Source organism: Pecten maximus, chromosome 4, assembly GCF_902652985.1.
Source record: "Pecten maximus chromosome 4, xPecMax1.1, whole genome shotgun sequence".
Lineage (NCBI taxonomy): Eukaryota > Metazoa > Mollusca > Bivalvia > Pectinida > Pectinidae > Pecten > Pecten maximus.
Window position 1 is genome coordinate 35,506,877 of NC_047018.1, and position 16,183 is coordinate 35,523,059.

Here is a 16,183-nt window from a genome sequence, read left to right on the forward strand (position 1 = left end):
CCAAATCTAGGTAAGGTTAAGATTCTTTATGGTGTAATAATGTAACATTCTGAAACATAATTCGAAATATATATGGTCGGGAGAGCGACATCCGAAAGTATATTGAAGCAGGGGGGTGTATACATGTTACACATGTGTTTAATATGGCCCTGGCTGCAGCATATATTGAACATATTACTCTAATTATAGACCTACTGAATCAAGAATACGTATGAACTATTTACCACCTGGACAATGTGATCAGCGTCCCTAATCAGCGAAACCCGAGGTCACTCAGCTAGCCCACCAGCGTAGGTAACTATTTACGACATCTTTCAATAGAGATCAAATCCTCCTACCTGTCTTACCTGTGCGGCTCGGTCTTTACAATCCAAGATTTCTGAGGTTTTTTCAACGATGGTATTGGTCGCTAAGACACAAGATGTGTGTAAAGAGGTCATATAAACATGTAGTCCTCTATATGCTCCCTACACGTATATATATAGCAATTAGCTGCTCGACCGCTACAAACATGTATTACCTGTATATAGTTTAAGTACATGACAGGCAATGTCATAAATATACACAGATAAGTATACATATTGTAACTGTATCCTAGCTTAACGTAAAACATTGATAACTTCACCGCACTACACCATATACGGTAGTTTTTGAATGAATAAGCTAACATTTATATTTTGTGTTGTGTTGTGTATGTCGGGATGTATTTCAACCTTGATTGTGTTACATTATCATTTGCACACATAAACAGTTTAAGTTTGTTTTCGTTTAAACAAAGTTATAATAATATGTAATCCTTTGTTCAAATTTTGCTTTGCAAATAAGTTTAAAGGAGTGTTCTGGCATATTGGATATTGTAGGCGAAAACACAAAAAATTACAAATTGTGCTGAAAAAAATTAACGATTAATCTAAAAGATTAACCTAAACACATTTTAATATCAAAGTAGTTTTTATTGAAAACAATCATGTAAGACATCAATCTAATTAAACATAGACTTGTCATTTCCGCTCCTCTACGATAATCTAAGACACGATGCAATACACGCATGGTAGTGTATCGTAGAGAAGCGGAAATGACAAGTCTAATTTTATTTAGAATTTATAAGGCATATAAGTGTAAACAGTTTGATTTTAAATTATATAAGGAATGTATACGCATGTATATATTTATCGATCCAAAAAAATCCAAAAAAGCCCACATTCGTGAAGTGATACTTGAATTCATACCTGTTTTGATTTTCATTATGAGAGGATCATTCACGAACAAAAACAAGATAAAAAAAAATGACATGTATCCGAAACCCTTACAATGTGAATACACTGGGTTTTATCAACAGCTTCATAGTTTTACTAAAATTTTTATCTTTTGATGTTTATTATATACTTTTTTTCCAGACGTTGCCTTGTTTTACAGAGATCTACCCCACAGGTAGGTAATTCGGTAATGTTCTTATCCACACGGATTATCGACCAATAATGACTATTTAGCAATAGGAGTAACTACAAAAATAAAGATACGTTAATTCCATTATAATTAACGATATTCCACATAAATCATAGTTGTATATTTGTAATACTTACGAAATCATAACTGATAATTATGTATTGAATTAAATTTCTGCTTAACAATAATAAACAATAACAACAATATATCAGAATTAAGATTTCTAGGAAATCCATTTTATCTGTAAAATATGAAAATAATAGTGTAAATGCCAACACGCTTAAAAAGGATAAAAGCTATAGATTTGTTTTAATGGTGTATCTCTAATATAATAACCTTATACTGTGTAACCAATTATATTTACAAGATCCAAAATATCGGACAAATATTCAAAATAATCCTATAAACATGTTTTTGAGCTAAACAGATAATACATGTATCTGAATGATGAAAAAAAAGGAACGAAATACCATATCCGATTCATTCCATTTATATAATGGAAAGTCCTGTGAGGGAAGGAAATGTCTAATGATATGATGTAACGTGCCAGTCAATACAATTACTTTTAGAGTATGTGCTAATGCATTAATTGTGTATAAGATATGCATGTCTAGCTATCACCGGAAACAATGCATACTTTGTTTAAAAATACATATTTATTCAACTCGCATTACATGATACAATTTTATGTTTATATGTGATTTTCATCACACTGATTGCTTCCCGATATTGTTATTGCTAACCCGCAGTTTTTACCGAGTTTTGTGGAACGAAATGAGTCAATCGCGGAGATAAACGAAAACATTTGCTACATAGCATGCGCTGTGTTAACTTGCGCTGTTTTAAAACCATTTATCAGCCTTTTTATTTATACCGTCTGTACATCAGGGATAAAAAAAAACATAACGATATTGTCCTACTACACTAAAAATGTTTGATATTCTATGTCTGTATGTGCTCGTTTGTAATTTGTACTGGATCCGAACAAACAGACATTCGCTAGCTGCATATTGTTAAAATAGATTATTAGTCAAGCAGTAATAGAAAGAGTACAAAAAGTACTAAAGACGTGTTGTCGAGATTTTCTTTTTCTTTATGCATTACTTCGTCCATAAGGATCACATATGCTTAACATTTTTATTATATATATTTAAAACATGGTATGGCACTACTATACATGTAAAATGTGTAATATCAACGATGTCTACGTCTGTGTGAAATACGTAGATATAAAAAACATATGGCACTACGTGTGATTAACCACCGTTGTATTATTTTCTACAATATCATATGGCACTTCTAAGCTAGTAGTTGCGTAATACATGCACATAACTGTTAAACAGCATTATCTTACACATCAACGTTATATGTCAACAGTCATGGACAGTTATAAATACGGCACAGTGTAGATAGTTCTTATGTATATATATCACGAGATTTGTTCAAAATAAATTGCACTCTTCAAAACTTAATGATGAAAACACTATTAAGAATCACAAATTACTGTACAAACTGGATCATAAAATAATCAAGATAAAATACAAGAAAAACGAATAATAAAACAATTCTGCACATACACACGAGTTCGAAATATGGAATGCAGTTGGCCAACAGAAAGTAATGACGGACAGCAAGTTAAATAATTAAATAAGTGATTGTTTTTGCTGGATTGTTTCAAAATACACATATCGGTATATAATATTGATACCCGTACAATAAGTCTGGCTTCACTTTGTCAAACTATAGGACATCAGAAAGTAATGTTATCCTCTTTAAAATGGCAAATTTACACTGGTGTATCCACAGGAAAACTACTCGTTCTTTCCGTCATATGTTCAGGAGATGTTATTCCAAAGATATGCCGGAAAGATCCAACTGGTTTTCCGATTGCTCGTGTAAGACACAAACATGTCCAAACAATACAAACAAATGTCTAACAACAAAAATTTTTGCTATTCACAAATAAATGTACTTGCTGTCTTTCTGCAATACGTATTAACATAGAAACTAAGGAAGGACATGCTACTGATCTAAACTAACAAGTCAAGTCGTCAGCCAATGTATCTATCACACGACGCATTGTCAATTCTCAATTTCAATAATGCATCATTTAATATTTTATTATATCTTATTTGTATGACAGAATAATAACAACTTTTGAGTAACTCTTTCCATGAATTTGGCATACAGCAGGTCAAGTGAACAACAATAATAAATGCAAAAATATATACTAAAAACTAAAGAACTGAGAAACTTTAGAGACATTATTGTTATCAGTTTAAAAACCGTTTGATTAAGGACGGATACCACTTTTTTACAATGAATATCTTTTTTTTTTTTAAATACTACGATGAAAACGTGTAAAATAATAAAATAACAGGACGGATACCACTTTCAAGTTTTTACAATGAATATATTTTTTTAAACTATGATGAAAACGTGTAAAAAAAATATAAAAACAAAAATAATCGGAAATTGTAAACAGATAAATATCTAAAAAAAACAAAATTAATACAAATCGGCAAACCATCACAACATTCTAAAAATCTTACTTAAAATTTAATCAGAATATCGGTCTCTGACAAAACCATTTTTTTGGTTTTTTTTTCACAGCAGCAAAATATCAGATCCAGGAATATGTAATCAATATCACGGTTAAGATATTACTAAACAAAACACTACTAACACGCTGCTGTGGGCGCTGACACCAATGCCGACGGAAAAGACCTTAGTCTCGCTTCCATTTGTCAAGCAGGATGTCAGAAATAATTTATCACAAAATGTATTAATGAATCTACATTCATCAACGGCATTAATAGCCAAATAATGTACTAGTATTATGCCACCAAAAATGCAATCAACAGTTATTACGATATGGTAAATCTATGTGACTGGTAGGACTACAAATCTAGAACATTGCTGTAACAAGCATCATTAAGTTAAGACTAAAGGAAAACAGTTGAAAACCATGAAATAAATAAATGGAATAATTCAAATAAAAATGGACTTCAAGAAAACATGGGGATATATATCAAACGCTCTCTGTCTTGACAGGCACATATTTATTTCATTTTAAACTTATATATCCACAGTTGAAATCAATACCATATACATTGTATCACCAATTTACTTTGAAAACAAGAGCAAAATGTTGACAATAGCTGGCATTCAGGTTTGTCTTAATTGTAAAAAGGATGGCATCTTATGCTATAGCATTTCACAATAACATGGCATTCGTACGTATTAGTACACCTTTAAGTCAAAAAGGAATGTCAATATAGTGATTATACGGATAAATATTCAAAAAGAAATACAATGTAAACGAAATTGCATGTACACTTTCTTTTTTAAGGAGTATATACATTCATTGAAAGTTTAAAAGTGTCTACACTTGCATTGTGTATTAAGCACTTGGCATATATATTTGTTCGATATGTATGAACATATTCCACATCGATCCTCAAAAATAACTATTTTACAGTTCATCAACAAACTACATGTATTTACATAGCTAGTCCGTTTTGATTTTTTTGTAGCCATGACAGTCTCATCACGTTCTTGTTTTGATGTCGATATAATTAAAGTGGAAATGAACAGCAAATTGGCAATATATTGACTTCTATACAGTGACACATCGGATAAAACAGCTGCAAATCTCACACAGCTAGATTGCATCTAGTCTGCATTCTATGGAACCCATGCTTATACGACTAGCACATCAGTTAGTGAAATTCTTCCAAGGCGAGTCAATAGGAAGGAGCTAGAATTTTGCTAGCTTGACATTTCCATTCCAAAAAATAAATCGTACCTTATCAAATATTTTGTGAATATTTTACGAATCCTAATTATGGCGTTAATAAAACAGAGGTAATTGACATTGCCTTCTCTATGGATAAAACCCGGGAACCCTAGATCACAACCGAATCAGCTAAAAACATTTTCTCAAGCAGATTCGATAGAAAGCAGTTTGCATCCCAGCAGACACACCTCAAGTCAATTGAAGTCAGAAGCTAGTATCTTACCTGGTGGCATATTCCCTCGAAGAAAGCAATTATTTTGTCAATGTTTTCCGGATCGTAATTTTGGCGCTTGTGTAACAAAAGTCATTTTTATACCTTTGCTATGGAACAAACCGGCTTTAATCACTATAGAATAGGCTAAGAGAATTTTGCCGAGCAGATTCAGTAAAAGCAGAGCTACGCCAGTAAATCTAGTCAATAGTCTTCCATGTTGATCAACAGATATTAAAGAAGAACACACGAGGAAGACTTTTCATTTGCTCGACCAGCTTGAGTTGGAGAAACCTGATTGGATGTTTGCTGTGTTTGTGGCTGTGTTTGTTGTTGTTGTTGTTGTTGTTGTTGCTGCTGCTGCTGCTGCTGCTGAACATATGGTTGTCCACGCGTTTGTGCATGTGGTTGGACTGCTGCAAGCTGTTGAGCTGGCATGTATTGTTGTCCAGGTTGTGGCTGCGCAAACTGGTGCTGGTGTGTGTATGGAGGAGGTGGTGGTTGCGATGTGGGCTGTGCTGTTGGTGGAGTATGTGAAGACTGTAAGGGTGGTGGGACATGCTCTTTACCTGAAGTATCTGCATTGTTTGCAGTATTTGGCGATCTTGCTTGTGTTTCCGGTTCCGTTTTCTTTTTAGGTATTTCTTCTATCTCTTTTGTCTTTGTATCATCAATGCATCCTATAAAACCAGGCACGTGTTCTGTGACTTTGGCTAGAAGCTCATCAAATTTATCCCCTTTCCATGTCATCTGGACTGCCTCGTCACGGTAGAAATTGATGAAAAGGAGTTGTGTGAAGACCATGCTCATTGGCCCACTAGGTGGCCATTGCATCTCTTCCAATAGAAGAGGAACTACAGGCTTCTTTAAGGAATCAGCTAGGCTTACCTCTCGTCGACAATTGGCCGAGACTGCGTACTTAGTGGTCACACAACTTAGAACAATCTTACAGCCCCGCACACCTCGGTCAATCTTGTCAAACAAGGAGTCTCCACCTCCCATCTGGTAGATGTCCATCCAGCAGGTCAAACCAAGCTCACACAGCCTCTTGTACAACTGTTTTATCTGCTTCTGTTTACCCCACTGGTAGGACAGGAACACATCTGGAGACTTACTTTCCTCTTCCTACAAAATTAAGACACCGGGCGTGTACCATGTCCAGTTACAAACTGTATCATAAACCAGAAACAAAGATATATGTACAAATATAGAGTAGAGGTTGAGTACCATCAGGATACTTTTTTATCAAAAGCAGATTACTGTATATCGAGCAAAAATAATTAATACTTGTAATATACCTTTCCTCCAGCCGTGGTTGCAGTATTCTGACCTCCACTACTGATAGGTTTCTTGGTGATAATAATTTCTTCAGCCACAGGGACCCACCACTTTTTGTACTCTGTAGGTAAATATTTTTTCAGAATAAAGAGATGTTGGTAAGTTACCAGCTGAGCCCTTCTATTAATTAATTTAAAGCCTATTTCAATCACAGTATGTGTAGGTACTTATTCGTGGATAACTTTGCATAAAACAAATGTTTTTGAAAATCTGTTTGTTTCAGTGATTTATGTCCTGGCAACTTCCGAGATTGAAGACAAATTCACCGAAGGAAAAAGAACAAGTAGGCAAAGCAGAAGGTCACAAATAAAAGTTCTACATGTTGGTTTCTCCAATGTCCCTACGAAACCACCATATTAATCTCCTAGTACCATAACTTACAGAACGTCTACTTTAGAGCATATTATCAAGCTTTTTTGGAATGATATTGATGTCGACCTTTTATACCCACTTTCATCAGACAGAATAACAGATGAGTGATGTATAAACTTTAACTGACCTGATAAGCATCCATAATTCGCAGACTCATTTTCAAAATATGTGATATCAAATTCCTTAATCTGAAAGAAGGCATCACATCAGGTGGGACAACTTTAACTATTACAATCAACTGGATTTCTTCTGTGTTTAGGATTATATTTGATGTATTGGTAGGCAGTACTCACTTGATAGCCAGATATATATAAACTTTCTCGCTTGTTTGAATTATTGAGATAAAAAATAACAAAGTTCATAGTCCGGGTACAATTAAATTGGTTCTGGATAGGATTGAGCATACAAAAAAGAAAAGACACAATACCATCCAAGCCTGTAGCAAGTACAGTATCAAGAAGAAGGAAGGATTCTTCTCCTTTTCTTTCGTTGATGACATTCAAACGATCCCCCCTATCCCCTGCGATACAGACAATCTTTTAAAATACGTAGTTTGTTCACTTTCATCACAATTCTGCCATTTGCTTTGGTGTTGACCACCTTTAACATGTCACAAGATGTATGTATATAATTCTTTTTCTAACCTTTGGTAACAATTGATTCATCAGGCAGAGTTTTGTAGATGTTGAACTGCATCAAAAGTTCCTGAAACTTCGGAACTGGCCAGTAACGTTGGTCGTTGGTCTCTTCCCCTCCTCGTTGGAAGAACCTCACAAATAGATACTCACTGAAGATGGGTCCCATGGAGCCCTGAGGGGGCCAACCCATTTTCTCCATCAGGAGGGGAATCATTGGCTTCCCAAGGTTTACGGCAAGGTTCACCTAATTTGAAAAGATTTTAACAAAATGCAATACATTATTTTACAAGCACATTTTTTCATGCTTGATAGAAGATCCTATGTAACAAGCACATATTTCACTTCTTATTTCATCAAGTTCTAAGCAACATATTAAGACCTGAAAACCTATCCTTACCTCTCTGTTACAGTTGGGAGACTTGGCATACTTCTCCGACACACAGCATATGACGACTTTTGATCCTCTGATTCCATTGTCAATTTTCTCAAATAGTTTGTCTCCGCCTCCCATCTGACCGACATCCATCCAGCATTCATAGCCGGCCATGAGAAGGTGTTGCCTTAGTAACTTGACCTCGTTCTGGTGACCCCATTGGTAGCTCAGGAAGATTGGAGGGGGTTTGGTGTACTCGGGTGCTTCCTTCACAACATCATCTGAATTGATGTAAATATATAGATACAGTAAAGGCAGTACAAATGCGTAGTGAAAGGACAAATTATAATCGAAAGGGAAATATTACAATTAAAGTAACGAAATCTTAATCACAGCTGTAAACTGTATTCACACTAATCAGAGGCTGTCATCTTGGGAGTGAAGTATTTTGCAGCGTCAGATAAATTGCCAATGGAAAAATGTTTCAGTCAATTAGAAACCATACAACTGCAAAAAGATGCATTCTTGGATTTCAAATCAGCAAAGAAAAACTTAATAACACGGTCATGGTGTCCAACAGTTTTCCATATTATGCATAAGGATTAAAATGAAATAATTTTCGGTTCCATTCCAATATTGTGTCCCACTCATCAAGAATAAAACCTACACACTTCATTAATACTAGACAAATCACTAGACCAAGGAAAGTACTATGCCAAATTAGATCCCCTTTACTCTTGTACCAAAAGAGAGGTATTTTCCTAAATCATTTTTTTATCAACTCTTCAGTCTTCAGGCCAATCACACGTTTACATAACGTTGTATTAAAACGGTCTATCAATGCTGAATTACAAAATAAGTCGGAATATTTTAACTCGAATTTAAAAGTGAGGTATTTAAAAAGCAAACGGCATTTTTCCTATTACACTTATTTACTTGATTATTTTATCCTAGAATGCATAGTAAAGTTCCATACAAACTCACAAAATCCCTCCACTTTTAGGAATAGTGTTCAGAACAAAGACAGACCATGGCGTCCAGTCAATATGTATTTGGGAGATAGAATGAGATACTCTTTACTTGCATATATTTCGAGCAAGCACAATTTCTTGGCAAATAATTGTTGACTGTTGTTGCATAATGAAATAAGTTCATTCCAGTTTTATGGACCGGAAGAGCTAACAGTATTTCAGGCACTTTTATAATGCAATGCATCTTGAGAATTCAGATAATGAACTCGTAAAAAGACATATGATAGTTATATTCATGTGTAAAGTAATATGTTTAGTTATAAAATAAAGAAAAAAAAACAGTAGCAGTGTGGTATATAAATGATATTAACACTAGAAGTATATGCAGTGTTTTCTATTTCAGAGAATCAATACATTTTCACATACTCCAGAAATTGACACAGCACTGACCTACATCCTTCATTGCATTCTCTACAATGATTGCAGCATCTTGTCTGTTCATTTCCTGCAGAGTGGTAAGTACTGCATGGGTAGCCTCAGATGTCTTGTTGGTAGCGTACCACTCACTGAGGAGCGCCATGCAGGGGTCATTCTGGGTAGCCCATGCCTTTATGTCCTTTGGTGAGTATCCCAGTCGCTGAGCCAATAGCCTCCAGTCATGATCAGATTTTGGATTCATTAACTTTGTAAGATCACGTGACCATGCTGGGGCGTTGGACATTGTCTGTAATACAAAATTAGAAACATAGACAAACATCAACCCAAATGCTGTTTTCCACAGCAAAAATGTAATTCTTGTAAACGGTGTAATTTCATATAAAGAAGCATAGTGCAAAATAGTAAAAAAAAAAATTTAGAAAGAGAATTCCCACCTTTTTGTCAATCTCTTCGACCTTGCCCTTTGTATCAGTTAGATCTTTTTCGACAACATCAACACGTTTTTTGACGGTTTTAATTCCGGTTTTCACTGTTTTAATTTCCTTGTCATGCCTGTCAACAGTAGTCTTTAATCCTTTGACATCACCTTCAACTTTTGTGACCTTCTTGTCAAGTTCTTTGACCTTCTCTTTTGTTTGTATGACATCTGTGACGATACCTTTCATACTGAAATTTGATAAAAGGAAATCGATGATTTTGACAAATTGCATTTAGTTTAGAAAGCGAAACATAAATTGTGTTTATCAATATCATAATATAGAACCTCGTTGGCATTTAGCTTTAGAATCATCCTGACAATGTTAAACACATCTAGTGTCATGTTATCAAGGAACAAACTATTAAGTCATGTTATAGTACCTGATTCCATCCATTGCATTAACAATGGAAGTGGCTATGTCTTTCAAAAACGTTGTTTTTCCATCCTGCTGCAAATCCTCGAAATATTTTCGATGAGGTTTGAGAGTTTCCACACCATACTTAGCGGCCAAAGTTTGTATAGAATCCAACAGGGGGTACAGATAATTGTGATCTGGACACTTCTTTGCCAGAATGATGAGCTCTTTCAGAATCCTATCCACTAGTGACTGTGGAATCAGATAGATACTTAGTTAATATTAAGGTCATCATGCTAAGTTAAGAATATACAAAATCATAATATGGGGTTCAAAGAACATGGTCATCATCTTGAAACAAACACAAAACTGCATATAAACTGATTTGTCACCACTTTTCAATCAAAATAATTAATACAATTTTCCAGTACAACGTCCCCCTTATCAGGTAAATCCTTCAAAACATAAAAGAATGGCAGTGCACAGAAAAAAACTCCAGACAGAAAATGAGCAATCATTATGACACTTCCAACATTTTACTAAATCAAGCCCAAGTTTCATCAGAATTCCATAACTTCAGGAAATTCCTTAACTTAATTTTTAGGAAAGACTACCGTAATATAGAATTTATCAAGAGGTTCCCTTACATTTCTAGTAACGGAATATCTTATAGTTGAAGAATGCTCATAAAACTAAGGAAGGTAGCAAAACGAACCTTTATCTAGACTAGTTTCAAAAGCTTGTAAATGTTTCCGTTTGCTTGGGAGCATAGAAGATTACTTATACTGAAAAATCTGAAATCACATGAGGTAAGACCAAATACTTGACGTGTAATATTTTGTTAAAATGTGTTTGTGACTAATGGTCGTCCAGGACATGAGGTCAAACATTATCAAAGAATCAAAAAGTATTGTAAAGGTTGCCATTTTCAACTATTTTCCAATGAAAAATACATCATTTTCTGAAAACTTTCGGTTAACAAAAATAAATTTAAAAAAAAAAAAAAAAAAAATAGAACCATCATTTTATTGCAACTCTCAGAAGGTGTTTCTATGCCAAATCTCATTTGTTAGATTGAACAAATAATTTCAAAACATGTTTAAATCAATCAAATAAAAACGTACCTTGTTTGTCAGTCCGAGGTTGACAGCTACCATCTGAATACCTGCGGAGTATGAGGGATCTATTTCTGGATTTTGTAGAACATGCTTGATCAGGCTATCACCAAACAGTTTTGGTTGTTTTGGTATAAGTTCGCCCAAAACCAGCATTATGTAGTACTGGGCATACTGCTTTCCCACAATGCTGATCAAAAAGTCAACATGGTGTTGGGTGAAGAGCTAGAATGGTGGGGAAACAAAACGTCAGCATGGTATTAGGTGAAGCTCTAGAATGGTAGGTAAAAATCAAAGTCAACATAATGTTGTGTGAAGCTCTAGAATGATAGGAAAAAGACAAAGTCAGCAAGGTGTTGGGTGAAAGCTCTAGAATGGTAGGGAAAAGACAAGGTCAACATCGTTTTGGGTGAAGAGCTAGTCTAGATTGGCGGAGAAAATATTATTAATTTGACAATTAACACTGTAAATGACAGATATATATGATGATTATCTATCATACAAGTTGGGGCTTTGAAAAATATTTGCTAGTTGATCCTTTGTAGTAGGGATACATGACTTGCTAAAGGGGATTAAAGCAATGTGAAGATGAACATTCGTGTATCAAATAATTGAAAATATGTTTATCTTTAACACAAATAGTGACTGTTTTTGCATGCTTTCCTAAACATCTTTCTTTTGTCAAGCAAATACTTCAAATGACAGTTCACGGTAGGAGGAAGTTAAGAAGTCAGCTGACATTTTATCCCAATATTCAACTTTCCTTATCTCTGCTTAGCCCCTGACATGTGTTGACATGACCAACATCATATAACCTGTAACGATTTTTACCTGGCTTGTGACAATACCTCTCCCTTATCAATACCATTATCCCAATCTACACGTCCTTCATCCTGGTGACCTTTCACACCTATGCTTTGTCACTCACTATGCAATTCTACCTATACTATATTATGTGCCCATTGTCTCTTGGCCATTCCGCTTTAACTGGTGTACTCTTTTAATAGCCTCTGACCTGTGTTATAAAACATTTTTAACCTTTTTTTGGATTGCGTGTGTAAAAACGGTGTGCCCAACACAGAATAATTCCATAGTCTGATTTATTGGGAAGCATTGTTGACATGTTTGACAAGGTTCTGATGATGGCGACCCTATAGCCGAAACATGTCAACAATGCTCTTCAATAAATCAGACTGTTGAACGAATCTCCATATTGAGCTCACCGTTTTTACACACTCAATACCTGGATTTTCGGTGAGACCTCGTGTATACATATGTATCCATGGCAGATTCATTTGGATTGCAACAATTTTATTTTTTTGGATTGTACAAAAGACACACAAGATAGTAAGTATACAAATTTTGAGCTAGATACAGCTGAGCTAAAAATAAAATAATTCAATCACACAACTGTGTCATCCTTCCAGAATTCTACAGTTACCCTATTGCCCTAAATTGTTGATACCTTGGAGGCAATGGAGGAAACTCTAAACTGGCGGAAAGGTATTCTGAAATCTGAACAGGAAGTCGCAATAGCCTCATAATTCAATATCATAATTTTCAATACTGGATTACAAAAGAATATCACGTCCATGTGTTTATTCCGGACCATGTCACTGTTCAAATATGACATTATTTAAGTTATGGAAAACATAGGGGACTTATGATTTGAACTAATCTGTTAATTGTCTCCCTCTACCAACAGTCCTATCCTAAATCTCCAATCCGTCTTACCTCCCCTTGTTTCACAGCCATGGGCTTTAAGCAGCATACACTCCATTCGAAAATCTCCTCCTGCATTTCCTTCTATTGCTTCCATGATATCTTTGAATTCCTGCTTTGTGAATCCATCACTCTCCTCATATGGCTTAGTTATGGCACCTTAGAAAAGATAAGATTCAGATGAAATGTCAACTAGATTTCCTTTCCTGACAAACCAGACTAGAGCTGTCACCGAGGGGGTGACAAGTATACCCCCCGCTTTTCCATGATTGGTTTGGATACTTTGTGAAGCTGCCTATTTATGGTACTATAACCAAATCAAACATGTTCTATGTTTAGGAAAGAACTAAGAGCTAAGCCTCATAGGGTCCTCTAACTACATACTAAATTTTAGTAAAATCCATTGAAAATAAAAGCAAATGCATAGCCGGACAAGCTAGTAACCATTTTTTACATAAAGGGGCATAACTCTGTAAAAAGAATTTTTTTCGAAAAGCCGTTACTGGAGACACAACTTCACGCCATCCTTCAACTCTGTATAAAGTTTCAAGAAAATCCATCAAAAACTAAGTGAATGCATAGCCGGACAAAATTATGACACATTTTGTATGACAAAGGTGCATAACTCTGTTAAAAAGGGCTAAATCGCAAAATCACTGCAGGGGTATGGTCTTCTAACTACATTTGTATATACCAAATTTGAGTGAAATCCATAAAGAAATGAGCAAATGCATAGCCGGACAAATTTTGTGACGGACGACGGAGGGACAGACGGACGGACGGATGGACAAGGTGATTCCAGTATACCCCCACTAACTTTGTTGCGGGGGGTATAAAAATGGCAGTACTACTGTACATCTTCATCATCAGTTTGGGAACATTTCTTGCAATGATCAATATCATTGTTGACTTGAGGCCATAATCACTCCCAACATGTTTCAGCTAAAAACACAGTTTAGGAACATAAAATATGATTTTCAAGGTGATAGGTAATGCCATAAAGCCATATGGCAGCCATTTTGAATCTCAATATGACCAGAAACATAAAACCTTGGAGATGAAATCATCTCAGGATTATTTCTTATTATTCTTATTAGAACTCAAGTTTCAGGAAAACTTCACTGACAGAAATTAAGAATAAGTGCAATATGTGAAAAGCTTATATGTGGCCGATATATAACAAATAAACATGATCTGTATAAGTATATAGGTAATAAAAGTGTCTATAGTTGTAGTTTATCAGAGAATTACTCATACATCCAGTATGGCTACTTACTGAAAGCATCCATGGAACCTGTTCTTTTGCACCAAGCAACAAGATAGTTCAACTGCCCTTCTAAAAGGCTGGGAGCATATGTACCAATTCCCCCAACAATAGCCAAACTAGCATCTGCTAGCTTTTCCTCCTCGTGTTCCATTTGATTCAATATGGCTGGCATCAGTGGTCTACAAACTTCAGAGCTCTGATTGTGGATATGCTAGATGGATTAAAATTCAAATGATGAAACTCAAGATTCCAGATACCGACTTACTGGAGATCACATTCACTAACAGCTCAATACTGGAAACACAGACATTTTACATCATTCCCTCTATTAGAGGCAGCTATTTTAAACTCCGCAAAGATATGACTTACACTATAGCATTGGAGTTTATCATCTGTTTATTGGCCCCTGCTGCAGTTCTGACCATGGAAAAGTAGTGACACAGAAAGTTGTATAGTAATTGACAAAGTTTCTAGTCACTATAAAGTTATTTATGAAGTTTGCTAGTAAATATTTTCTGTTTGATATAAAATAGTTTCCAAAATACATGTAAGCATCACAAATTTTTGAACTAATACTGAGATCAAAGGGCAAAGCTTGACCCTTAAAGTATATAGAACCCTGAAAGCAGATCATCATCGGGATTTCTAGGTTAATATAAAATAACCCTACATGCTAGTGCTAATTTAAAATGATGATAAAACATTAAAACAAAATTTTATTCATGTCTTCTCATATCCAACTAAAATGTTTACCTTGTCTACGAATGTTCTCAAGAACTGTGAAGCTACAACACAATACAATGTTTCCGTCCCGTTTTCTAAATCCATGTAGTCCAAACCCTCTGTCTGCATCGTCCATATAAACATCCGTATGAAGGTTTTGTTAACTCCGTCAGGTATGTCTTGTCCAGTACTGAAATCATAAATATTGTCAGTTGTCTTATTGAACTAATTGAACAGCTCCAATTGATATTTGTACACGTTATTAGGTTTAGGCAGCAAATCAACTTGAGTAAGGGCTTCAGTTACTGTAGTTATGTTATACATGGTCAAATGATTCCTAATAATCCCTCTAACTGTCGGTAAAGATATCGATCATCCGAAAATCATCAGCCAATCATACTGCAGCATATTCATTACAACACTGTCAGCTCTCATATTTATGAGGAAGATTCCCAATTTATCACTATAAACACATACATGAGTCAGTAAAACTTTTTATTGTTGATATTGTTAAAATTAAAATTCTTTAAGTCCAGCAATAAAAACAGGTTCAAACATGCTGTTATAGCGTATTAGGTAAGTTTTTTTTCAACCCTTGAAATTTACAGTAACTCTAATCTCTCCAAAGAAATTCCAATAAGTTGAAAAGTATTCGTGGAATATGTGTCGATTTTGAGGATCTTCAAATTGTATCATGAGGGTCAATTATGAACATATAATTCCTGGAATAAAGTGTAACCTTTAGTTTACATATGGTGTCGGTAAAACTCAATTTGCAATACAGTTTAATTGAAATATACTGACACAAACTTAAATCAAGCACAAAATAGTCATGGTATATTTTATACCTGTAGGCGTCCAAGACTGCCTGGATGAAATAGCGTCCACATCTCTTTGTGTCAGAGTCGTCCCACATATAATCTTGGTCAAAAAGCAG

General features: G+C 35.0%; 2 protein-coding genes across 2 annotated transcripts in view; both read right to left on the minus strand.

Moving 5' to 3' along the window:
• Positions 1-16,183, minus strand: part of LOC117325949 — an 88,539-nt gene that overhangs the window by 52,786 nt on the left and 19,570 nt on the right. The gene's annotated exons all lie outside the window — the stretch shown is intronic.
• On the minus strand, positions 353-14,644 carry LOC117325952. The gene is made up of 10 exons (XM_033882483.1): positions 14,533-14,644; positions 13,269-13,415; positions 11,544-11,759; positions 10,445-10,671; positions 10,021-10,252; positions 9,599-9,872; positions 8,202-8,458; positions 7,811-8,048; positions 6,755-6,855; positions 353-6,581 (listed from the first exon to the last, which is right to left on the minus strand). Exons 2-10 carry the CDS (start codon positions 13,332-13,334, stop codon positions 5,691-5,693), a joined length of 2,502 nt encoding a protein of 833 aa, XP_033738374.1. The 5' UTR covers positions 13,335-13,415; positions 14,533-14,644; the 3' UTR covers positions 353-5,690.